Source organism: Chelmon rostratus, chromosome 1 (assembly GCF_017976325.1).
Source record: "Chelmon rostratus isolate fCheRos1 chromosome 1, fCheRos1.pri, whole genome shotgun sequence".
In the NCBI taxonomy this organism is placed as follows: Eukaryota; Metazoa; Chordata; class Actinopteri; order Chaetodontiformes; family Chaetodontidae; genus Chelmon; species Chelmon rostratus.
Window position 1 is genome coordinate 21,449,795 of NC_055658.1, and position 24,165 is coordinate 21,473,959.

The 24,165-nt window shown below is 45.2% G+C and overlaps 1 protein-coding gene across 1 annotated transcript in view; it reads left to right on the forward strand.

Moving 5' to 3' along the window:
* The first annotated feature begins 358 nt into the window (after window positions 1-358).
* fto (FTO alpha-ketoglutarate dependent dioxygenase) overlaps window positions 359-24,165 on the forward strand; it is a 118,496-nt gene continuing 94,689 nt past the window's right edge. Inside the window, exons 1-3 of the mRNA XM_041935434.1 lie at window positions 359-401; window positions 20,916-20,993; window positions 21,216-22,251. Of these exons, the coding sequence (XP_041791368.1) occupies window positions 360-401; window positions 20,916-20,993; window positions 21,216-22,251 (1,156 nt within the window). The 5' untranslated portion in view covers window position 359. The remainder of the gene's footprint in view (window positions 402-20,915; window positions 20,994-21,215; window positions 22,252-24,165) is intronic.

Here is a 24,165-nt window from a genome sequence, read left to right on the forward strand (position 1 = left end):
TGATTTAAAACCGTGTTGCCCAGCACACGTGCAGTTTGTAGATCTGTACCTGCGCCGCAGCTGCGCAGTGCAACATCTAGCGCGCGCTGAAACTACTTCCGCCACGGGAACGCGTTTGTTGTGGGATCTGTAGTTCTCCTCGCTGCGCTTTTAGCGTCTCCTCCAACAATGTCTGCACAAAAAGCGCCTTTAGACAGAAAATATTGTCGTCTGGGCGCCCGCAGAAGCAAGACGAACGGCCGCACCTGCGTGTCCCCTTTCTAATGTGAGAATACATTAAGACACCGTTTAGTCGTGTACTACAACAACCAACGTCGCCCCTAATGAAAGCGAGGCAGTGTAAACACAACTCCAGGAACATGAAAAGATCGGGTGACAGTGAGAGGGAGAAGAGAAGAAAGGTATTGATAGCGTTTTTCTCCGTTAGGTCTGGCATATTTTTAAGCCCTGTCGCTCGTTGAATATCTAATGCTCCTCATGTGATGCTGCTGGCTGCATTTTGAAGGCTACAAAGCCGCGGATGTCAGCGCATACCTCACCTTGCCTGTTTCCTTTATTGTGTTTTCCATTTTTCCCCCAGTCTGCCACAATGAAGAATTACAGTTGCATTAAAACGGTGCTTTATCACGTCAATACACTGCTGATAAGAAGCCGTAACTTGCAGAATAACGTCTTGGCGACATCCCATATGAAGTGTGAGACACGATGTAAGTTACAGTCTATAGGAGGTTTGTGAGAGTAGTGAAAATCATAAGTGTGCTATAGAGAGTTATCAACATGAATTAAAAACAAACAAACAAGACGCAACGTCAAGGCTTAATTTGGGATGTTATTCTGCTGTGAGGAATGAACAATGAATCAATTGTTGCTTGAGTAGCAGCAACAGGAAGAGGTCAGCAACAGTAAAGACAAATGGTAAAGTTCGTGTATCTCAGATTTGGCAAGGTGCCAGGCCAGCAGTCTGCAGCTGGCTTTGCTATAGATACACTGGATAATGACTGGAGCTCTGAGGTGCAGAGCAAATGATTGTGATGATGATGTGATTGGCCAATGCTGTGATCACTGTTCATTAATAACACCCTCTGTTAATATGTCAGCCGTAGATCCTCTAAAGGTATAAGAAAACAACCCTGCATACATCTCACTTAGAATGTGTGCAGGATTATTTTCACATGCTGCAAACAGAGGTGCAGAGGTGCGTCTGTAACCTGTGATGACCCAACTGTTGTGTGTGCTGGTGCGTTGAGCTGTGTTTCGTGCTGACCTGGGCTTAAACAGGCTTTGGCATGCTGTATAACCATAACTTCGTTGTTTGTTGAGATTATACTAAAGGAGAGGAAGGAAAGGGCTCTACTGTGCCCGAGGCATCCCGGGCTTTGTTTTCGCCCATAGTCATACTGTCTGTCTGTCTGCCTCTCTGTCTGCCTCGCCTCTTATCTCCTGACTTGGACGCAGTCTGCTGTGGCACATGTGTTTGGATCATGTTAGACAGCAGTGAAACTATGTAGGACGTGGTTCCTCCTGTTTATGAAAGCAGCCATGGCGGCCAGATGAGCGGCTCAGAGAGAGAACTCATTCCAGCTGGCCTTCAGGCAGTCAGGCAGCACTGCGCAGACCTAATGGCTTAGCTTCCTTTCTCTTTAGATAAATAAAAGGATGAGCAAGAAGAATTGTAATTGCAGAACGACTGTATGACTGTAGAGCAGCCAAGAAAGGAGCTGCATGCATTTTGGCCACTTTTTATAATATCAGCAGTTGTATAATGATACAGTTATCATGATAAGTAGTAACTTGGATATGATGGTTGTCTTATTCGGTAAGTGAGTGTGTTTGCAGTGCTGCACAAATTGAGAGATGCGCCATGATGGGCCCACTGTCGTTTTGAGTTAGGGAATGCAAGCACCATTAGTGCTAAATGAATACACAATCTCCTGAGAAAATCCCACCACAGCGAGTCAGTGTAATTTACTGACAGGTGGGATATAATATCATAGCCTATATATATATATATATATATATATATATATATATATATATATATATATAGGACATTGGCCTACCTACCCAGGGAGAATTCATCACACCCCATCCACATTAATTCACATTTTTCAAATTTAAAATCTGAAATAATTGGACTTTTCCTTTTTTTTCCCATCAGACATTGTTTGGCACACTAACTGTCGGCCCACAACCACACTATGCTTTGCTTTCGGTTCTCAAGTAGCTATATTTTCATGATTTTCCTCACCATAGCAACATTCAACTGAAAATATTTCAGTATGTTTTATCAAGATTGTCATCACAAGATGAATTTCCACACATGCCTTGGCAAGTGTGAAAACAGCACTGGCCCTGTCCCTTAACCCGATGTTCTAATGCTGTCTTTGATGCAAGCTCACCATTTGGACAGTGATGACAAGTATAAAGTGCTGTGTCGAAACAGGAAGTGTGTGTGTGAGCGGCAGGCTAAGTAATGATCACACAGGGTCACCAGATGTTGCGAGGTCCTGGGCTCAGCCCGGCCCATTGCTTAGATCAGCCTCATTGGTTTGCTCTGGTTGTGGCATCTAGTGCAAGCTGTTTAGGGTATTTAATTTCTGAACACTCATTAAAATGGTTTGTGTTTCCCTCGGCAATTCTGTTAAATTAACAACTACCGAGGTAAAAGCTGATTATGTGGCCACACATCCAGACATGGTTAATCAATTCTCACACACAAAATGTTAGCTGGTGAATTAGTGTAAAGGAAACGATTTATGGCGACTAATGCCGACGTCCTGTCATGTCAGGCCTGGTGTTTTAGCAAGAGGGGGGTGTCAGATTCAGCACATTCAGCAGCTTTGCGCTCTGCCGGCCATCTTTTTCTCCCTTTTAACCCAAGCTACATGCTACTTGCTCTATTAATGAGCCAATAATGGAGAAATAGTGTTGGGTGCTGACATAAAACATGGGCATGGATACCTAAGGCAGGGTAGCACATAAGCTCCAGCCGAGCTAGATTTACACCGAGGCTCCGTGTAGAATGGTAGAAAGGGGAACACTCGGCATGGGGGCTCTCACAGCTCCATCAGACCCCCGCCGGTCGAGCTGTGGAAAAGCCAGGCCTCAGAAAAATACGGCTGTGGCAGATAATGATGCCATTACACTAATGGAGCTGGCAAATGAAGGAGAACCCAGATGCCCTGCTTTATTACCGGAGGGGGTCATTTCCTCGCTGCATTCCTAATGGCCTGAGTACACAGTATTGATCAGGCTATCATGCTGCTAATCCTCTACAGAATTACTTATCGCTGGCTAGGTGTCGATCCACCGCATGCCCTGCTCTGGCCCTGCCACTGGGCGGCCACTGTGTGTCCAGCGGGGACCCACAAGGCTGTTTATCCAGTCATGATTTAGGGCCAAGCGGGGATGGCGTCTGGGAGGTCTTGAGCAGTGGGCTGGCCAGTTCAATGTGTAAAAAGAAAGGAGGCAAATGAACCTAGCAGGTTTCATTTAATTAAGGAATAGGCAATGATGCGGTTCCTCCCTTTTTATGGCCCCATTGGCCGCTGTGGAGCAGGGGAAGCTGGGAGATTTTGTGTTTTATGTCAGTAATTGTGTTGTGCTGTAAATAAGAATTGGCAGCTCTTGTGCCATCAGTAGGATGGATGAAGGATGAAGATTTTCACCAGGTTGTTGACCTGGTTTGATAACAAAGTGCTCTACATATTTTACATTTTAACATAATTCGACATGCAAATTTGTTTCTTTAGGCCGAATTATAGTGCCCCCCCCCCGTTTCTTACTGTCTACATTTTTCATGGTCTGCATTATTTGAACATGACTGAGACTGGTGTCGCCTGGGCCCATCATCATTATAAATGAATAGGAGGGTCAGGTAGCACACAGCACTTTGCCCAAGGCTTGTGACCTGTCATAGGCTTGGCCCCTTTACTGGGCCCCTGTGTACATTAGTATCCTCAGCCCATTGGAAGCATGGCACTGTAGCATCAGCAGACCCCTCTTGTCACCTCTGGCCCTGGCTAATCAAAGAGTTTACCTTAAGGGGGGCATTTAGCCCTGTTCGTTAGGGCCACTCCAGTAGCCATAAAGAAGTATTTATATATTTCCATCTGGAACAACCTGTCGTGGCTAGGGAAACTAGCTATTGATCCAGATATTTAGTCATTTCTTTCCGCGTGTGCCATCAATATTGTGCAAACATTCGTCCACGCGAGGCTTGACCTCAGCCCCTTCGTCTATTTTTCGCTCCCATTGGAGTTCAGTGATATACTATTCTGAAAAGTAAAATCAATGAATGAATATGAAGTTTTGGTGTGTAATATAGTGCAGGCCCAAGGCCCCGGGTCTTTCATTGATCTGCTGTGTGAGTGTTGGAGGGGGCTGATTAGTCTGCTGCTGAGCTTTCCCTCTACATGTCTTTACCTTGTCTTGCCTATTTGATCTTTGGCTCATATATTTGAACTGAGTTGTTTACAGATCAGCGTGTTTAGTCAAGCCTCTCTTTGAAATAATTCAGCCAACATACTAAAACTGTTATGCATTCATGTTCCAGCTCAGTATGGTACAAGAATGTCATAACTTGTATTAGAGTGAAACCAATGAGACATGAGATGCAATCCTGAGATATTTAGAATATTACTTCTATTTTACTGTTTTGGAGGAATAGAAGTGTTTTTTTGTGTAAGTGTTTTTTTTTTTTTTTTTTTACATATTCTCTAATTTGACATAAATGTAAGCATTGCTAATGATGGAAGAATGGACTTGAGTGTTATATGTCTAGCCCCACTTCATCTCTGATGCAGTTATTAAATTCACTGATTATATGCATAAGCAAACTGTTCCCTTAAGATACATGTTGCACAACGTTACTGTTTATAACTAATGAGATGGGTCTCTGCCAATGACAGTCTGTTTTGAGCCGTATGAGGGTTGGACTAACTTCACGTGATCAATGTGAGAAATCCTGCACGTCATTCCCTCACTTCCTGCCACCTTTTTTTTATAGCCATCTGTGTTGAATGCATGACATTTTAAGGTGCATGATGTCTACATTTGGTTTGCATTTGGAAGGATATCAACTTTTACAGCCCCGCCTGCATTGTCTAAGGGTATGTGGCTAAGATGGCCTGTCACATACTCCCATCTGTGCTGAGGAGGACCTGTGATCTTACTAAACTTTTAAATGGTAAAACAGAGAGAGCCTACATTACAGTTTGGTATGGCTTGGGGATTGGACACCATAGTGAGTCATAATGTAACTTAAAGGGTCTTCTGCAGAGGTTTCTTCCATGTATTGAGTGCCATCCATCCCCTCTGACTGGTTGAGCACTCTATGGCATGAGGCAAGATGCAAAAAAAAAAAAATTGCAACATTCTCCCAAATAAAAAGCACTAAAGCATGATTGCTTCAAAATATTGAGGAGTAGCTTGCCAGTGAAATACCACTTTAAGTACAGATACCTGGGCATATTACTATGTTTAGCATTTACCACCCGGATGGTTTTCTCCTATGGAAGCAGTCACAAGGATTGTCCAAACAGCACTTGACAGCTTACGTGTCTGACAGCCCCTGCCGAGCACCTCATATTAGTGTTGAGGCATTAGCCACAGATGTCAGCGTATTCGCAAACACAGCCGCGGTGGGGATCATGCAAACTGGCCCACCACATCAGCCGTCAGATTCAATGAGATTACATCGAATGTGACCTGCCCAAGTAGGGTTCATCTGTCATGCATGTGTCCCGTCACAAGAGAGACATAGAATAATCAGTTCAATCAATAGATGGTGGTGGCTCATTGGACTGTTGCTGAATAAACATGGGAATGACCCTCTCACCTCATACACAGAGGCTAGATCCTCCAGGGGGTTCATTAGCCACTCGAGGCTATGATCCGGGCACGTCGTTATTTTCCATTTCTGTTTGTCTGGCATTCTGGTGGTGTTTTTTTGTGTGTGTGTGTGTGTGTGCGTGCGCGCTTGTGTGTGCAATATATCTTTGAACGCATGGTTGTGTGTGTGTATGCATGCACACAGGCATACAGTCTATACATTTATGTGTGTTATGAGGCTGCTGGTCTCACATAAGTTATAAAAATGTTCAATAAGTGTGTTTAGCACTGCGGATATTGGAAGGATTAACAATTACACATGCAGTATTACATCAGACTTATTCCATCTCAGCCTCCGAAGCAACGATGTCGACAGGATCGTTGCTCCCCAGAATACATCCTAGCTACCCTAGTTGTTGCTAATTTTAGCGAACTCCAATAAACATGATTTCACTGGGCAAAGCCACCTGCACAGGACAGAGCAGTCTTCATGCTGTTTATTTGTGAATTTATTTTCCTTTGTAATGACTCACCTTTCCAATAAAGTAAAAGTGCCTACTGCTACGTTGCTGCCCAACATCTGGTTCCAATGGAAAGCCCAAAACCCTTCATCACAAAAGCTGCAGGAGACCAGGTTCACAAGGCGCTGTAAATAGTAACTGTTAATTTGTACATCATAAGTTCTTTTCCATAAACGTGAGCAATGAAAGTGTGTTAAAATACCTGGCATCTAGCATATTGCTTTGTAGAGGCTGAACATAGGAAGTGCCTCCTTTAGCCAGAGCCAGGTTTTAGGATTGCTAGGTAGGTACATGTGGCCTCCTCTGCTAACCACCATTAACAGAATAACACAGGTTGTTTCCACTTCCAAGTCCTGCATTCAAAATCTCACTGAAGTAAAAGTATGAAAGCATCAGCAAAATGTAATTTAAGTATTAAAGGTAAAAGTACTCCTTGTGCAATATAATGGTCTCAGTCAGTGTTTTGATGTCAGGTGATGTTTCTGGATTAATATTACAGCTGCATTACTGTGTACGTTGCTTTTTACTGCTGTAGCTATTTAAGGTTGAGCTAATTTTGACTATATGCTGTCGACAGCAATGCATCGTGCTCTATAAGATCATCGTATGTTTGTGGCGTCGCTGTCCTGTGTCCCAAAAACAGCCCTGTCTTCAGCTTTGTGACAAAGCATTTTCCCGCTAATCAGAGATGGTTTTTAAACCCTTCAAGCTTAAGGAAGAGAAAAATGTTCTCAACACATAAAGGAACACTTAATCCTTCTGTTTATCATCAAAAAATCACATTCAAAATCATCAGTTTGGAAATACGTAGTTGTCACATTGTAATCTGAAAAGTACTAAAGCTGGACTTTGTGCTAAAGTTGAGTACTTGAGCAAATGTACTTGGTTACATTCCAGCCCTGCTAATAGAACACAAACACATTGAAATTGTTTTGAAAAAGGGTTTTTAGCTCTCGGCATCAGGTGCTTTGGGTAACTGCTTGCATCTGAGAACTATCCGCACCAACTTCCAGTCTGGAGCAGGTTTCCCTGGTTATCCTGGATTTGCTTCTGTGGAGCTTTTTGTAGTGCTTGTTCCAGCATTTACTCTGCATCAAGTCTTTGAGAAGTGTCTGCTTACTTCAGGTAGTCTGTTCATGTCTCAGTGATTCTTCCTCTGAGCCCCCCCATGTGTTTTTTCTTCATCAGCCTAACTTTTCCTTGCATATGCGAAGGAGTCAACGACAGCTTGACTGGCATGCTGTCAGACAGGCGACGCCTTTCCAACGGTGGAGCATCAGCCCTTTTTCCTGAGAGCTTGTACGTGTGTGTGTGTGTGAGTTTGTGTGTGTGTGTAGAAAAGTGGGGGTATTGTCAGGACGTGACCGGCACACTTTGCATGTTCTTCTCGAGACAGGTGCTCCTGGGCGAGCACTGGTGCATGACAGTTGCCTTTCATCGCTGTCTTCTCCGCACTTAACCCCTGACCAACCCTCCCTCCTTCCTCTTCTTCCTCATCCTCTTCTCCTCTCTCCTCCCACCCTCTTTTCCTCCACGTCTGACCTCTTCTCACGGCGCTTCCCTCAGCCGTCCTGAGTGATGGACTGCGAAGGCTGGTGGGCAGGCTGCGCTTTGTATGTGGTGGTGTGGTGCGGCAGGCTTGTCACAAGCCTAACACTGTCAGGCCACGGAAACCCAGCTGTCCAGACTGAACTGCACACACACACACACACACACACACAGTAATGCCCACACACGCACACTTACACCCACACCACAACTTTTTGCTCAACAGTCCGTAATTCCATCCACCGGTGCTGTCAAGCACTTGATCAAATGTGCATAAAGAAAGGAGCCCCTTGGCTGAATCCCGTCTTCTCTCTCCCTATCATAATGTAGGCAGATTTTCCCTCCTCTGCCTGTTTTTTAACTCTGTTTATTCAGATGAGGCTGACTGGGGGGCAGCGGGTCACATCCACTTGCCTGGCTAAAACGGTCCTGAATTGAGGGTTGTCTCCAGTGAGATGGAGAGAGAAAAAACACAAGGAGGGGTTAGGAAGGGCTGCCGAGCGGTCATGTCAGGGCTGTTTTTGGGGCTATTTGTGTGTGTGTGTGCATGTGCCATGGCAGGGGTAGGGGTTAGGGAGTTTGAGAGTTCAGTTGTCAACCCCTGTGTCATGCTTGCCCTGGCCCTGTTATGTAGGGGGCATCCACTGTCATTTGTCGCGGGACTGTTTGAAGTGGAGTGAGCCACAGAAGCATAAAAAGCAGTCAGCACACTGTGCGCTCTCAGGTGCCGTCTCACACACACACACACACACACACACACACACACACTCATTTAAAAGTACAAACTCATACTCTGCAGGAAATAATCCCTTATTAATGTGACACCCCAAAACTTTGCGCCTTATCTAGTTTTTTTTTTTTTTTTCGAGATTTGTTTTAGGGTTGGCCTTTTAATCTAAATCATACCTGTGTTAATTCAAGATAGAGACTGATCCAGATGTTTTGTAGAGGATGTACTTAGTTTTTCCGTTGTTTTCCCTTTTATTCTGCGCGCTTCATCATGTTAAGTGAAGTAGGTGGATTAAAGTCATGCTTGAAGCCAACTTTGGGGAAGACACACACTAGGTAAAATTGTGGTTTTCATCCAGCAGTCATTCTGTACTTCCAAGTTTTTTGAAGTTTATCCCTGTGTGTGTATCGGTGTTTGTCACTGTAGGTGTATGTGTGTGTTTCATCTGACATACATCTCCCACATTGTCTCCACTATGGAAAAACAGCAATGGTTAAGACTCCTTAAACTTGTTGTCGGAGTGTCAGCGAAGACATGAGCGCTGCGTGCACCATGAGCTTAATCCAACAACAGCCCGTCTGCCATACTGTACGCCTGCTATCTGCGAGCGAGTGGACCCCTTTCCTCTCAGCCATTGTCATATATAGGGGGCATTGTCACATATGAGATGGACTCATGTAAATGCGGTGACAGGCTACTGTCTCGGCTGACTGACAGCACAGAGGGATTGGGCTAATCTGAATGACTGATTCGAGGCGCGCAGCGGCTCGGCTGTCCCCATAACTCCTGAGAAATAGACAGCTTCAGCGGAGTTATCTGTGTTTGTAAGTCCTTCTGCTGCGCTGGGATGACAATAGGGATTAGTGCCAAGGTTCTTTAAACTGTTTTTTTTATTTTATTTTTGGGAGGGGGGAAGGGGGCCTCTTATCGGCGTCTCGGCAGGATGCTGCCGCAGCCACTTTTCCTTGACTGTCAATTAAAGAGGGGATCATTAACTTCAAGGGTATAAATGTTCTAACACTGGTATTACGTTGGGAAGCTAAGTCGCTGACAGATGTTCCAACTTTAATTCTCCACTTGTTTTTTTGTCCTTTAATTAATTTATGTATCGCTGTTCGGGTTTTAAATATTTTTTCCCCCTGTCTGCTCTTTGTTAGCCTGTAATCTCAGTTACCATGGTAGTCGCAAAGACGATTGGGCCTTGTCACTCGGCTGTGTTTCTTATGAGGTTCAATCGGCTAATGTATTCAATATCACCCAAACTGAAAGGTAAACAGTAGCTAATGGCGCATGTGTTCCTGCGCTGCCTCAATGCAGCCTGGAGGTGCTGGGCGGGAGGAGGACGCTATGTCTACCTCTAGTTCTGCAGGCTTCTGAGGAGGACCCTACTACTTAGAATGGTGCTTGATAACAACAAAATGAACGTAGCTTGTATCTCTGAACGTGTGTGTGTGTTTTTTTTTGAGGGGGGGACAAAAGTAGTGTACTACTTTGGGGTATTTCTTTTGGAAGCTTTGTTGGCGGTTGTGAAGCACGGGTGTGACAGCTGCAGTTGAGATTGACTGAAAGTGGAAGTGCACACATGGAGCTGCGGCGGGGTACGGTTAGGTGTATACTGTAGGTAGCCACATACAGAAAGACAACAAGAGGAGGAGAGACGTTAAGGGGAGTGGGAGAGAGATAGGCGACAGAGACTGCTAATGGGCAAACTCTCTTCATCCACCACCACTGCCATCACCACCACCACCCTGTTCTCTCATGACAGCTCTTTTCCTTTGTTCTCTCCCTCGGCCCACTCTCTGCCGGGGATTCGTGACAACTTTTCGCGGGCTGATCAAACGCTGCGGTGACACCTGATTAGGATATAGCGCGTGTTTACAGTCGTGCATGGCGAGGACCCCCCCCTTCTCAGACAACAAGGGAGACTTCACCTTGACTAATTAAATTTGCACCTGCAATGCCAGCTGTGACAGCCACTGGAGGGCTGCATTTATTTATGTCACTCCATACATACTTCCTGTGACGTTTGCAGAATAGCTCCTCTGTTTGCCCACAGTTTTGAATGGCTGTGTGCGATATCATGGCTTTCAAACTTGCTCATAACTAATATATATATATATATATATATATATATATATATATATATATATATATATATATATATATATATATGTATATACTTTAATATTTGCAGCCTAATTTTAACAAATATGATTTCTAATTACATTTCTTGCTTTTGGTTTGCTCTCCTTTACAATGACAGAATTAAATGCAATGCTCACTCAGCTAGGTTAGCAGGTGGCATAATTTACCATATTGAGTTTGCGTGATTAGGGAGTTTAAATAGAAAATAATAACAATGTGTTGATCAATTTTATATTGTATGACACGGTGCTTAGTGGCAGCCAGTGGATGGTGTAATTTTGTCAGGGTCAGAACTGCATGCTAACTACAACACCTTGAATTCTGTATTATCACGTGTACGTTTTTGAGATCTGATGCTGCAAAGGTTTTGAACCCTTGTTTAAAATAATGTAATTTGTGTGCTCATCGCCCGATGTGTGTGTGTATTAAATGATGGATTAATGTGCGTACATATGTGTGCTCGTATATGATCTGCCTTTCAGTGTGTGAGTGTGTGTGTATCTATCTAAATCAGTGTTGAGGGTGTAAAAGGCCACAGCTGAAGTGAGCAGGACATCATTCACCCAGTAGCAGGAGACAGGGCCTGGTAATTTGTGGTTCCCCCCCCCCCTTCTCGCTCACTCCTCCTCTGTCCTACCCCACCATCCTGCCTCCCCATCCTCAAATTGACCAAGCTCGACTGCTGGTCATGCTGTATTACATGGGTTAGATGAAGTAATTATTTCTAGGCCACTGACTACAAGCAAGATTAATAGTTTTTGAAACGGCCATAATGGAGGGCTGACCCGCCGTGACATAAGCATTATTTCAAGCTCACCTCCACTCTCATCCCTCTCACCTCTGGGCACTGGCAGAGTGTGATTTATACCTGGGTTAATGAGGGGAGGGGACCTAGGAGCTCAGGGCCACCAGCATACCAGTGCAATGTTACAGGCCCGCTCCCCCAACTGAGCAGACAGTGGGCTCACCGGAAGAAGAATTTTGAAGACAAGATACGAAGTGATTAAAATCAACATAATTTTTGAAGGCATCCTTTTACTGCATGTTGAAATTTGGCTGGAAACCGTCAGCGCTCTCTCAGATGTCCTTGAAAGAAGAGAGCATTATGCTGCTGCAATCGAAACCCCTCCATCCTGGGTCCACCACCCCCAGTCCTGATGCTCTGGAGCCTTAAGGACCGGAGAAGCTGGAAAGTTGTCACTAGGTGGCACTTGGACATCATGTTATCAGATGCTCTCTCCCCTTCACCCCACCCCACCCTCCTCTTCCCCTCCCTCCCTTCTTGCCTCCCTCCTCTCTGTGCTAAGTACACCTCAGATGTCAGGGTGTTTTATTTTTATTGGATGAGGGCAGTATGTAATGCATTCACCTCCGTTCCTGCCAGCTGTTAAATGCCCCAGAACATGGTCTGGCCAGGCTCCGCCCCGTTAACCCCTCTGATTGGCTGTAATAATTAGCAGAAGTGAACAGTAACTATGGTGCCTAGCGAGGTTTGGGGACAGTTTGCAACTCCCTGATACAGTACATACGTGACAGAATGGTCCATCCTGTCCAGGCACAAGTGTCTTGGGTCCGGCCCAACCTGGCCACGTCCTTCTTACTCGAGTGCATGCGTGTTTTTTCAGCTTTAATATTAACCCTGAACTTAAACACATGCATGCAGTGTGGCACCAGCAATTACATTTTCAAATGGCTGGGTTTGTAAACCTCCAGGATGTTAATCTGTCACCATTCAAGCTACTGGGAAGAGTGAAAAGAGGATTAAGCTATTCAATTCCTGGTAGAATATTTTCCTTTGTTCAGAATGAGTGAAGGAAAAATAAATAAAGAAATGAGGTGGCTTCTCAAGCAAGACAAGTGCTGTCTGCTATACTTCAGGATTTGGCTAATGCCATTATAGCAAACTTATCTGCCTCAGGATTCCAGGAAGACAGGCTGAGGCTCTTGTAAACAGCCACAAATGATATTCGGCCCTTAATTCAATATTAATCTCAGGTCACATCATAATGCCAGTTTATCTGGGTCAAAGACTACATGAGATCATGAGATAGACCTGTCCTAGTTGTTCAGTCCACATCTGTTTAGCGCCATATGTTTTTCTAATGGCTTAGGTGATTGTCAGCATTTAGATTTAGGCCACTGCTCTGGCTTGTTAATGCTGCGGTGTTCAAAAATCAGTTTCAACAAATAGGTCTCAGCAAATAATTCAAGAGGCTGTCTGTCGAGTTGTCAGTAGAAAAAAAATGCGATTGCTGCGAAGTAAAGTGCATTTTGATGGACAGGCAACTTCTCTTGGAAAGATTGAAGCAGACAGGATCCTTCTATTTTTTTACATGTAGCATGATCTTCTGAGTTTTTCCCCCGACAAAGTGGCTCATTTCATGTGTTGCGTGTGAATCTGACATACAGCTGAGTTGATGGTAAAATATCCTTGAAGTGTTTTGTCAAGCAACATGCTATATCAAATCTTATGTTTAGCATAAGGTTATAATATACCACATGATAATTGTCACAGCTGTCAGCCAATCCCGCGCAGTACCCCTGCCTTAGCCCCTCGCTTACCCTTGACTCCCAACCCCTCCGGTCGGATTGCACATCATCTTTATCCCAGATGAAGTACCAGACTCGGTGGTGTCAGAAGATGATCTAATATGGAGCAGAGAGGACACAGAGCTGGGAAATCATCGTCATTTGAAGAGGTTGCTTGTCACTTGATGGGTTTGATCAACCAGTGGCGCGGTACACAGAGCCGGGTCTTTGCACTGTCTAACAGTGGTACTGGATTAGAGACACAAGCCACTTCTACTGTGATCAGTCACTCACACACGGAGACACGCGGCAGGACTGAAATCCTCCTTGCACGCTTCATCCACATCATGTACACACTTCGTCGTCGAGCCCACTGTATGGAAATGAGGAACGCTGCTGTTGACAATGATAGTTTTTCCTCTTTTTTGATGCTTTCGTCTACAGCTGCTGCAGCACAGGTACTTCCTCAGAGCGAGATACAGTACCAGGGCGTGCAGTACCTAGTATAGCTGCCTGACCTACCTGAGTGCTACTGATCTGTGACATGTTGAGACAATGGCAGTGTGTGTGTGTGTGTGTGTGTGTGTGTGTGTGAGTCTGGCTCTGCACCCCTCACACACTGTGTATGACTAAGTGCTATTGAATTGTTTATTGTCACAAATCACAAACCTTTCAATGACGAGGTGCGACCACCGTACACCCACTCATCCATCCGTCCGGCTTCCCCGCCCTGAGCGATGTGTTGGTCCGCTGGGCTCTGAGGAGCGTAACGTCAGCCTCTGGAGCAGGGGATTTTAAACGCTCCACCTGCTTATCGATCTCCCCTGCCCCGCTGAGCCAGCCGAGCCCAGACAGCAGAGAGAGAGAGAGAGAGAGAAAGCGAGATGCAGAGGGGAAGGGCAGTCTGGTGGCCTCAGTCCTTTGGTCCTCACGTCTGTCCTTGACACTGCCTGTGGGACAGGCCTGGAGGACGCCTCTTGTCCTCCCTTTAAGCTCCGCATCCAGCCCCTACAGCTAGCCGCCTCTCCCCCTGGGCCAAGCTGCACTTTGCACAGCCATATTGATTTTTTTGGAGGGGCAGGAAAAGTGCGGCCGGGTGGTGAGAGTGAACGAGGGAAGGGAGGGGGAAATGGAGAAATTGAGGGAGCTCTCTAAAGCACTGACTTCTCCTTGACTGCACCTCGAGACGCGACAACCCTGTTAGAACAACTCAGTGGCCCTGGTGCCCCGCTGAAAACTGCTAATCACAGTCTTTCAATCAACGCTCCCCTTCCTCTCTTCCTTTTTCCTCCCTCCATCCCTCTCCCTCCCTCATATTCTCACTCTTTCCACTGACTTCCCCCCCACTGAACCGGACCCTGTTTGAATACCAAGGGACTGCGTCTGCATTAAAACTGGCCATTCCACATGGAAAACAGCTGACCTCATGAAAGCATGTTGTAATTTGAAGGTGAAAACTAAAAAGCTTTTCTCGATCGACATAGTCTTAATGGAAACATTATGGCCCGGCCGCAAACTAACAATTAAGGCAAAATGGCAAGCGGCCCTTTGCGTATCGGAGGTGGTAGCCAAGAGTTCACGCAGCTCTCGTGACGACAAAGGCTGCCAGTTCAAATCCTGCGCTGGGTGTGAAGCTCAACGTGCCCTTGAACAAGTGGTTTAACCCTCAGCTCCTCCGGCGAAGAAACTTTTTACTGAAATCTTTAGATGTAGTGCGCAGCTCCCGTGTGTGAAATTGTATGAGTGTGCGAGTGTGAAGCCGCTACTATGTTTCTGATAAAGAGCACGCTCGGTCAATCTCCTCTGGATAAATAAAAAGGTTATGTAAGGCATACATCGACAGATCTCTCAAATCACCCTCCTCTCTTTCTCTTCTTTTACTCTCTTCTCTCCAGATTTGACACTTGCTAAAGGTCACGGAAACACCCCCTCCCCCCTTTGAGGTGTAGATAAGTGTGAAATAGATGTTGACACCACAGACACATTGAAAAGCACTTAAACAGAGTGGCCATGTGCCAACCTGTCAGTGTCAGGCTTTGTGCATTTGTAAATACTTTTGAATGATTGAGCTGGAAACCTGGGTCTCTCTGTAAGCCTGTCAGGTGCAGTGAGGGAGACGGAGGGTTCAAAAAACAGATGAGGTCCACTACTTCTTTGTTCTTCATTTCTCTCTCTCTCACACGCGCGAACATATACTCTCCACCTGACAGGATCACATGTACTCTGGCATGGCTGGAAGAGTAGCTTTAAATCAGCGTGTGTGTGTGTGTGTGTGTGTACACGTGCCTCACAGAGAGATTTGGACGGGGCTTTTGATGTTTAGTTAAAATGGCACACCAGGTGTTTGTTAGTGTGCCTTATCTCACACGTGTGACATTTGTCAAATGTGACTGGGCGCCAATAAAGGTGGTCACATTGTGTGTGTGTGTGTGTGTGTGCGTGTGCGAATCTAATTAATGACTGGCAGTGGTCCCCCGCAGCTCTGGTAATGTGCTTAGATCAGTGTTATAAACAGGGCGTGAAAGGTCTACCCAGCGCCAGCCATTTAAATGACTGGCCTCTTGTTCAGGTAGATGGATGGAAATGTTCTAATATTAATGACCACGTCCCCCGCCGACCTGTCGCGAGGTGAAATGAACAACGTGGCCCTCAGCCTCCAACAACAATTAACGGGCCAGAGCCGGCCTGTCTGCCATTTTTCATCACTTACCCCACCTGTGGACCCCCACCGAACACATGCTGAACGTGTCTGTCGATATATACACAATGTTCGCTTCATTGTTTTGAAAAAAATATGCAGTGGTTAATGGCATGGCATTCATCCTCAGGTATTTCTGGGCCACTTTTTTCTTTCCTTTCTTTGTTTCCAAAGTTAAATGAAGAAAAAAAAAAGTTTCTGAATGTCGAGAGTGGAATATGATCCAAACCTTGATATGTATGTGCCATATGTGTCTATAGGAGAAACATGTGGAGGATTATGTTCTTAATCACTGACAATGTCTGGTCCATATTGTTTGCATGAGCTTGGATGGACGACCTTGCATTAAACACGATTTGCGAATGTAGCCTCAGCCTACATGCCAAATTGAACATGTAATTAGAGCTCAGGATAATACAGATAATCCAGAAAACAGTTGATATTGAATGGACTGTAGCTGAAGGACAATATTTAGATGTTTCTAGCAACATCCTCCTGATTGACCTCTGCCTCTCTATTCATATTCATGGTTTGGTCCTGAGCAGGAGACATGGGGTTACACATTACCAATGCCCCCGCTCTGAGGTCAGCTCCCACACATTCCAGTTAGCCATTGCCCAGTTAGCTGTCACATTGAGTCACTAAACTTGTAGCTGCTATTCTTAAAATAAATGAATGCCGCAAGTGGCTGTAAACAAAATGTCAGAAGTCTGAAATGGTTAATTTTTGCCCTGAATGTTCTTTCAGTGTGGCATGCATGACATGAAGCTGCATAATCTGTGAAAGTAGTTAAAAAAGGTCATTTCTGACATTGTAAGCAGTACCGGAGCTGCTGTTTTTCAGGCTGTGTATTAGGTAGGATGGACGTATTTTTAGCTGCATTTTCAAAAAAAAAATGAAGTGGTACGTGATAAAACCCTGCAACAAGAGGCGCTGCTACTAAAGTGGAACCTCTCTCTGCACACGTGGTTGCTTATGAGTGCTCTTGTGTAGATATTTGTGTGTGGTGGCACCTAGGTGCTGTGTTATCTCACCATAGTTCAAGCTGGTGGCATACCCTGAAGATGAGGTAGACCTCGAACTACAGAGACCTTTATGGCACACACTTGACTGGCGTTAGCTGCGGAGCCTCGGGTTTTTGAGTCAAGTTGTTTCTGTGCTCAAAGCTGAATTCACACTTCCTACAGACTTTATGTCTCTCTATGCATCACACATGCAAACACAAATGTTCTGCTGGGGTGGTCACTCCCGGCCCTTCTCCGTGCCCTCTGCTGCTTCACACCGGCTCCCTACATTCTCCGATCCTGTGCCAAATCGACCAGGGCGGAAGCGCCTTTGATGTACGTGGGTAGTCTGTCTGTTTGAGTCCAGCGTTTTACAGCCGACTTGTCAAAACTGTTGATTCACCATCACTTTAACAGAGGAGGACCAGTTCTGAACTGGGTGTCACACGAGCACCAATGGCTTGCTGTTTAAACACGGAGCTCTATTACACAGCTATCTCTCATCACGTCATCTGGTCTGAAGATCTAAGTTTTTCTGTCTGTCTGCATTCTGAAGCACCTGCATCGAGACAGACAGTGCTGCCCTCCTTTGGTTGGAGGCCTTGAAGAAAAAATGGTGCTGAATGCTTTTTGCCTCACATTTTAGTGTGTAATCCAGCCTGTTCTCACTCCCAACCAGTTAAAATACGGCAGCTTCAAACTGTGAAACAAACTGTGGTGAATCCTTTTTAATGTATGCACAACATACCTTAGTAAAGTTATGCAATTTACTGTTTGTAACTAACGCACTTAACAAACGTACGTCTGTCTGTTTTAACCCAAACCTTGATCTTTTCCTAAACCTAACCAAGAAGTTTGGTTGCCTAAACCCAACCAAACATGTCTATTTCACAATGTGAACCACATATATATTATTGTTCTCAGCGAGCTTTATTTTCAGAGTCTAACAGGACATTGCATATTTATTATTGCTAACTTGACTGCAGAGCCCTGCACGTGCAAAAGTGATGCTAGAGGGGTACGTAGAGCATCGCAGTTTGAAGCGTATGGCCACTGACCAAACTGCTGTACTTGACAAGTTAGGGGTGAGAACATGTTGGCATAAGAATAAAAAGAAAATATAGATATCAGCCAAGATGGAAAGAATATTTTCCTAAGAATGTATTTGGCATGGCCTACCAAAAAATGCACTGGAAAGCACAAGTGCTTCCACATGGGATGGGACACTTGTACTTATCAAACCATCTTCATGGCTAGCTCGGCATTGTAGCTTTTACGTGCAGTCTATGACGCATCAGCCAAATCTAGACGAGTCCAGTGGGATTGTGTCCTCCTTCAGCCTCCTTCTGGGGCAGACACAAGTGAGACTGGAAGTGTTTTTATCCCCGCAGCAGCGGAGTTATCTGGCTATTTTGAGCTATTGATGCTAAGCGCCGGACATTAATCTACTCTGCAAAGAACGCTTTGAAGAAAGTGTCCGTTGAAGTGTCACAGATGGGGAATAAATGAAATTAATAAATATATGGTACACACAGTTTGATATCTCTTATAGGCCAAGATCAAAGCAAACCAATTGAGTTCTATTCTACCTAATATGTTTTTCTGTGATAAACAGTCCGTCTGAGGGAATAATCCCATCAAGGAAGAGAGAGATTAAAAAAGAAAAAAAAAAGCATCAGATATATCACTCAGTGCAGACGGTTGGCACGGCTACCGTGAAGTATCCGTGTTATTATGGGATTGGTAATCTCGTTTCTTGGGTCTGAGTGGAAACGCAGACCTTTTTTTTTGCACCTCGTGGTTTTCCTTCCAGAATCAGGTGCAGACACACAGACAGGAAGACAGACACAGCAGCCCTCTGATACTGTGAGACTCCATCTGCTTCAGAGGGCTCCGGTAACTTCGTGTCTTTCTTTTTTTCTGTGGAATTTCTGAGTAGCCTGATGTATTTGACATGTGTGTGACAGCGCTGGTTGTGTGCGATTGGGGTTGAGGCATCATGCTCGCTACCCCGGCTGTGCCTTTTTTTTTTTTTTTTTTTTTTTAAGATGGGCATGTATGAGTGTGTATCAGCTGGAGCCTTATACACATGCACCCACACATACAGTGTGAAGACACACTTTTGCGCTTGTTTACACAGCAGTGGTTTGCGCGCTGTGACTAAAGCAGAATGTAATGATCTTACTTATGTGTACACATGCACACATCGACAGTAGATGGATGGCAGGATATGGATCCGTACAGACTCGCAGCAGCACACAGATAAACACACAAACAGATACACACAGACGCATACACAGACAACACTAGCCCAGAGCCTCACCTTGATATCTTGAGCTTCTGTCATGAGTTGGAATTTGACACCGATGAATGTGTGTCAGGTTGTCAATTTCTTCCAACAGCTTTTGAATGCAGTCTGGCCATGAATAGTGCATGTTGTTTTGTTTTTTCGATTCCAACTGTCTGCAAGTCTGTTTTTGTTTGTTCCAGAATAACTTGGAAGGCCTGTACACTCATGCGCGTCCTTTAAGAAAACTTTCAGCAGGTGTTGTGTTGTTTAGCCTAAGGTAAAGATTCAGCCCTGAAGGTAAATTCACCAAACTGTTTCAGATCTGATGCCCTCTCATTTCTTCTGCCTCCGTTCTTGGGATCTCTTTTCCTCCCTCCTGTCTTTAATGCACATACATTCGCCGCTTTCCCTCGTTTTGATCCAACCCCCTTTCGATTCAGGACACACATGCACTTTAATGTTATTAACCGGACATTTTATTTCACTCTAAAAGGCAGGATGTGTTTTGGCAGCCGGTTCCCATACTCCACATGAGGTTTTCGGCATTATTGGGGCAGAAGAAATGTGAGACGCTTGTCGTAAATGTCTCGGAAATATACACAAGGCTGGGTCTCCTTAAAGTATCACAACTGCTTGGTGGTTGATGCACAGGCCATTCATGCAAAACCTTAAAAAGGTTTAAGAAGACAGTGGCACGCTGGTGACATTTCTCCTTCATCTGCTCCTGAGACACCATGCAGAGGCCGTGCGTGCATGTGTGCGTGCGTGCATTTGCACCTGGTGGGAACGATGAGGTTGTGAACGCACGCAGATACAACTCCATGTACACACACCTACGCACAAGCACATACAGGAGGGCAAAAAAGGCAGGGCGGGGAAATAGTTGTGAAATTTATTTGGGCATATAGTTTTTATGCCAGTTGCCATTGGATTTACAGGTCAGAATGGAATGCGTCCCAATGAAAAGTACTTTGATCCCTCCACCAGGTTTACGTTTTTATTAGAGGAGCTCTGTATGGAACAGGGCATCTTTTATAAGGTTGCGAGGAACCCCACGGCAGCCTTCACAAAATTATAAAAATATGAGACGTCCATGAAAATGGTTACCAGGTTCCTGTGACATCACTTGTTAAAATTGATTTATTAATTTGATCCCCAAATACCCGGCGATTCAGTTTGTATGATTGGATTTTTTTTTTGTTTAACAGATTGATCCCTGTGTTATTGAAGAATTGACTCATGAAGGCCAAACAGGGCCATAAGAGATGTGTGTCACACAAGCTCTGTGTTTTTGAACACATTCTTATCCCAAGAAGTAATAGTAATTTTGGAATTGTTTGCCCAATCACATCACTGTGGTGATAGAAGGTGGATGTTGAAGGTCTATGTAAAGTTTCCATCACTTCAGTCCTGTACGTTTTGATTCCCGTACCATCACACCATCCTCTCCCCAAATTCAAAAGTTATACACTGAATGTATTTGAATAGAAGAAAATAAAGGCACAGATAATTGATCATTTAGACCTCAAAATTAGTATATAAAAACATACAAAGCAGCTGCATGCAAAAGGTTCCTTCTCCTACTTATCAGCCTATTGTACTGTGTTGTGTTCCACAGAGGCGGAGGCTACTGCAGGAGTTGGGAGACCAGAAAATCCCCTTTCTGGGACCTTCAGATCGGGGTTTTCAGCAACTGGTGAGCCAGCCACACTTCATGATAAAGCTAGTGATGCCTAGACCTGTACTTTAAAGGCCCTTTTGCCTGCTGTAACCTGCTGCTACAGCCCTGGAACATGTAACAGCTAGCAAGGATCAGAGAGACAAACATGTTTGCTTGTTATTCAGTTTTAGTAAGATTTGTTATGTTTTTGTGTGCCATGATAATCCTGTCATGATAAGAATGTCTTGTGTCTCCAAGTGGGACTCCAGTTACTCTGGCCTGGTTCTGAGGAGATCCTGCTCGCTGCCTGCTGAGCTCCATGGCCGGGTGCAGGCCGCTCTGCTCACCCTGAGAAGGAAGGGCTGCCTCTTGAGGGATTTGGTTCGTGTCCGTGACCGAGATGTATTCACTGCCGTGTCCCGGGCTCTGCTGGGCGAGCCGGGTCACACTTATCGCTATCTGGACACGCGGCTCTTTGCCATCCCCTGGCACAGTGAGGACACGGAGGTCAAAGGACAAAAGTGCTGTGACCCTGACTTGAGGGCTGCCTGCAAGGCATTGTGGGAGCTTAACACCTTCTTCTGCTCTGACGTGTCTCAGCTGAAGGAAGGAGACAGGCTAACACAGTGTGTGAAGGGGGAGGCAGAGGCCAAACAGGGTGAAGAGGGGGACACGGAGTCTAAACACAGTGAGGACTCCAAGAATAGTGAAGGGGGGGACTCGGAGTCCCGACAAAGTGAGGAGGGGGACACAGAGTCCAAGCACAGTGAGGAGTGGGACATTGAGTCGAAACACAGTGAAGAAGGCTGCTCTGGGTCAAAACAAGAAGGAGAATGGGAGACTGGGTCCAGACACAGCAGTGAGGAGGGAGAGTCCTCCCAGGTCAAACCGAGTGAAACGATTGTCGCATCAGGGTCCGAACACAGTGAAGGAAAATTCCCCGGCTGGGCGCCTAAAACTATCAGCGGCACAGAGACTGAACTCGCTGGACTTCGGACCCAAGAGAAACCCGTGGCCCAACTCAAGCACAGCTTGTCAGATTATCACATTGAGGACAAGGAAGAACAGGCAAGCGGGCAGGGCTGTTCCCAGCCGAGTCCTCTGCAGGTGTGCACCGGTCCAGTCAAGTTTAATGTCACCTTACTCAACTACATGGACCCAGCAGCTATGAGCCAGCTCAAAGAGGAGCCTTATTATGGTATGGGGAAAATGGCGGTAGGGTGGCACCATGATGAGAACCTCATCACTCATTCGCCAGTGGCTGTGTACAGCTATGGCTGTCACGATGACAAAGGTAAGGGTCCAAGCTAAAATAGCTTACTTGTCATAACTGTGCTAACTGGTTAACAGCAGTTGGGATCCATCAGTGTAACACTTTTTATTTCACACTTATGCACTTCAAACACTTGTCTTAAGCATGTTGTTTCTGAATTTAGGATTCCTATTTGTCTTTCACTGCAGTATCCCATCAACTTATCTCAGTGGCTTTATGGTGGATCAGATGCAGCTAACCTTGTGTATTATGGCCCTACAGCAGTGCTGTAGCATCTGTAGACATGGCCTCTGGTGTGGCAACCATCAGATCCATCTATGCGATAGTGTCGGGGCATTATCAAATGTCATCACCGGGTGCCTGCTGACAGCCTTATCGCCAACATGCGTTGGGAGATCACAGACATTTGGATCTGAGCTCTTAACATGCGCTCAATGGCGCCGTCTAACAAACGGGCCTTATCGCACACACTGCATCTCATCTAAATCATTTCCCCAAGAAATGATCGATGTGCAATTATCTGATATGGAATAATGAGCCCCGCTTTGATAAGTGTTCCTAGACTGTACTGCATGGATCATACGATGTCTCTAATTATGGAAGGCGCCCTCTTTCAAGAGCTGATAGTATTTCCTGATCGAGTTGATAGAGAGCCTCTGAGAGCATACGCAAAACATCTACAGAGGACAGTGCTACTATATAAAACATGTCTTATTTAAAATAGGCTCCTCTTAATTTGTATATCTTCTTTTTTTGTTGTAAAAATACAAAAACACTAAACCAAATCAGTGAATGTTAAAATAAAAGCAGCCGATCACCAGATCATTCCTTGCACCTTCCAAAGGCTGGAAGGAGAGCAAAACAAGATTTCCTGATGTGTCTGCATCTGTGTCCCGAGAGTGTAATTTTACGGTATCATGAGAGTTCAATGCCAACTGCTCTGACATCCCGACACGTTTTATAGCTGGGCTTTCTTCATTGGGGTTCCCTAACCAGAAACACCTGCTCCAGAGGACTGCTTCAATGATTTGTTCCAGGCCATTTCAACTCTGACCCTGTGAACACAGGCTTCAAACACTATATGGCATAACACCTTGCCCTGCGTAGCAGCTGTGTCTGTTCTAGTCCTGAATGACCCCACAGCTCCAGACCTGAGAGAGGAAAGTCTGATCAGAGCACCATAGAGCTATATCCCAGTGGCTGGCTCTGAGGACTCCCAGAACCGGCCTAATGAAAATGTTACCTTTAGGAATGTTGCACTTTTACTATAAGTTCATGTTTCTTACATTGTCCCTGAGAAGAAAGAGGCCCGTCCCTGAGAGGAAAGAAACGCAGAACATTAGGTATCTTAGATGTAGAGAGACTAGATGTTTTGCATGACACCTGCTTCCTTTGAGAGGCTTTTTTTTATCCTCTTTGAGCAGCCTCACCAGAAGTGTTTGAGTGTTTTTCCCAGCTGCGCTGATCCAAAGGAATCTGCCACGACTGAGCGTTTTCCGGCACGGAGGATGATCTTCCACCATTCCTGAGGCCTTTGGGAGTGCTGTCATTAGCTGGCTCTAAGAGCACAATGGCTGGAAATTAAGTTACTATTTATCCGTGCTGAGCAAAGGAAAAGGCAGCTGTGGGGCAGAGAGGCCCAGAAAGACTTTAGTATTGATTTTGCTGAAGGGTGTTGGCCAGCCAAGCCAAATCTTGTTTTCTTAGTATGCCGTGTAAGAATGGAAGGAGAGAGAGGAGCAGGGGAGATGGTTACAGTGGAAGGGTCCAGAAACAGGAATATCATAGGATACCTACTGTCCAATAACACCCTCTCACACACTCGCTAAACAACATCAAGGGCTTTTATCCAACTATTTCCTCTTGCACAGCATAATGATAGCATAAAAGTCCCGTGCTAACAGCCAATGTGATCACAGCAACACATTTCACCTT